The following is a 2,490-nucleotide window of genomic DNA, read 5'->3' on the forward strand; positions in this document are numbered from 1 at the left end:
CTTTGGCAGGTTCGCCTCTGAGTTACACGCCTCCCCCCTGCTCCCCAAGTTCAGCAGCAGCAGATTCCTCTCACAGTAGCTGCACGTTTCCTTCGGTGGCGCCTGGTCCTCGTTACCAGATTCCCATCCCCCAGGCTCGTCGGAGCCGCAGGCTCTCCTCCGTCGCTGGGTCTCGGCTCCAGGTCCCCTTCCTTTGCAGGCTCGTCGGGGCTCCGGATTCCCCACAGCGGCAGATTCGCCTCACCGGCCTGGCCCCGCCCTCGCCGAGCTCCGGCGGCGGCGCGCTCGGCAGTCGGCCGCGGCGGGCGCAGCGAGCCTCATGGTGGCCCGGGTGTCTGCGGCCGCTTACCCGGACTCACCGGTGGAGTTACCCGCTCGCCTACAGAAAGGCGCGATGCGGCGCCGCTTCTGGGGCGTGCTCAACTGCCTGTGCGCCGGTGCGTTCGGGGCCCTGGCCGCCGCCTCCGCCAAGCTGGCCTTCGGGAGCCAGGTGCGGCCCGGGGGAGCCACGTGGGGGCGGGGACAGGGCGGCGGAAGCTCGGTTCCCGCCGGCGCCCAGGCAGGACCTCCAAGCCCACCTCTTAGCTTAAGCCCCCTAGCCCTAGCCCTTTTCAGCACGCGACACCCAAGGTGAGGTAACCGGTTGCCCATCTCTTCCTGTCCTGACTGCGTGCCTGCGGAGGTTTGCCCGTGGTCAAGCCAACTTCTGCAGCGGAGAATTCGATCCTGACCTGGACAGGGGCATGCTTGATTATTTATATTTCTGGCGATGTAGTCATCCCTTTCCAGAAAACCAGTCAGCCACAAGAACTTTGAGGTCTTCATGGAAGATAACCCTCTCCCCGTCCGCAGGCAAATTCCTCATTCTGTCAATCGGGGTCAGCATATACTTTGTAGGAGACTTCTAAAGCCCCCCCCCCCCCCATCCCCGTCTTTCAAGGTTGTTGCTCATGGTGGTTTCAGCTGTAGCTAAACACTTTCTCCTGCAGGTGAATATTGGCCTATGTGTCTTGGGCACTATTGCCATGGCAAGCACCAATTCTCTGATGTGGACCTTCTTTAGCCGGGGGCTCAGCTTCTCCATGTCTTCAGCCATCGCGTCTGTCACAGTAACTTTCTCGAACATACTTTGCTCGGTGAGTAGCCTGGTGACATTGTTCTTAGGGTTCTGGGTGAGCTGTTCTTGGGAAACCCCAGCTTTTCCAGGCCCTAGAAGGGACAGGAAGTAAAGGTTGGATTGGCTCCAGGCAAGGAACAGTTAAATATGAAAAAAGTGAAACCTTTGTCACACTGGGTTAACACCAGCTATCTGAAGCCCTTTGGCCAGATACTCTTAACAGTAGCTATGGGGCTTAGGGGGCCTGAATCAAGACAGGGGAACCCAGTCTTGAGTTGGAAGATAGCCTAGCTTGGGTTTATGATTACGGGGTACTAGCTATGTGCTGGCCCTACCTGCTGGCCCGATGAGCCCCAGTGCTCAACTGGGGTAACCTCTGACTTCCAAGGAGACAGAAATACATGGATCAATCGAGAAGGTGGTAGCGGAATGTGAAGCACCAGACTTTGTACTCTACCCCCCTTAGGAAGAAGTCAGCCAAGGAATGGTGGACCCTACCAGGGTAGGCCAGGCCCCTTACAGCTGTCTCTCCCACAGGCCATCCTAGGCTACGTGCTGTATGGAGAATGCCAGGAGATCTTGTGGTGGGGAGGGGTGTTCCTCATCCTCTGTGGGCTCATGCTGATCCACAGGACACTTCCACCCGCCCAGAAGGCTAGCAAACAGCAGTGATGGCGGTTGATTGGACAGACCCACTGTAAAAGATAACCATGATACCCAGCCATGGGTTGGCAAGCGAGACAGCTTCGGGGGCAGCCTGGAAGTGCAGCCCTTGACTGTCAGCCACGGGGAGACGCCGGACCTGCCACTGGCCTCTGACCACCTCACCGCCTGGAAGGTTAAAGCATTAGTTCCTCTAAGGAGTACGTAACCACCACAGCATGAAACCCAAGTTCTTCAGTGTCAGTACAGTGCCTTGGCTCTTGTGCACCAGAGTCCTGGAAGACTTGGGTTGCACAGCAACATGGCAGGTACCTGAAAAGCAAAAACCCATGTGATTAGAACCCTGCTACCTGACCAGGGCCCTTCATGTACCCCAGCATTGACAGCTGGCAGGGCTTCCTGAACAAAAAAAACAGACTCAAGTTTGCCCTGCCTCAGGCAGTCTGGCATGCCTATGAGTCCACAGCAAAAGAAAGGGAGCTTGGGTTAATAAACACCGACTTGTAAGTTAAAGCTACTGGATATGAAATTTGAATTCTTTCCCACTTGGTGGTAAGGGTCTGCAGCCAGTTAGCCGAGTTCTCAGAATTGGGGCAATGGAGTAATGTGCACACGTGGAGACCCCGTGCCTCCTCCAAGATCATCACCTTTTCTCCACACTCACCAGTCCAGGCGACAGGAAGAACTTACTGATACAGGTCCACTGCTTC

At 56.5% G+C, this 2,490-nt stretch overlaps 1 protein-coding gene across 1 annotated transcript; it reads left to right on the plus strand.

The window, feature by feature from the left end:
* The first annotated feature begins 302 nt into the window (after positions 1-302).
* TMEM42 (transmembrane protein 42) lies at positions 303-2,231 on the plus strand. The gene is made up of 3 exons (XM_080934245.1): positions 303-490; positions 990-1,136; positions 1,655-2,231. The coding sequence occupies exons 1-3, from the start codon at positions 320-322 to the stop codon at positions 1,787-1,789; spliced, it is 453 nt and encodes a 150-aa protein (XP_080790371.1). The 5' UTR covers positions 303-319; the 3' UTR covers positions 1,790-2,231.
* The last annotated feature ends 259 nt before the right edge of the window (positions 2,232-2,490 follow it).

Source organism: Micromys minutus (genome assembly GCF_963924665.1).
Source record: "Micromys minutus genome assembly, chromosome: 21".
NCBI classification, from domain to species: Eukaryota; Metazoa; Chordata; class Mammalia; order Rodentia; family Muridae; genus Micromys; species Micromys minutus.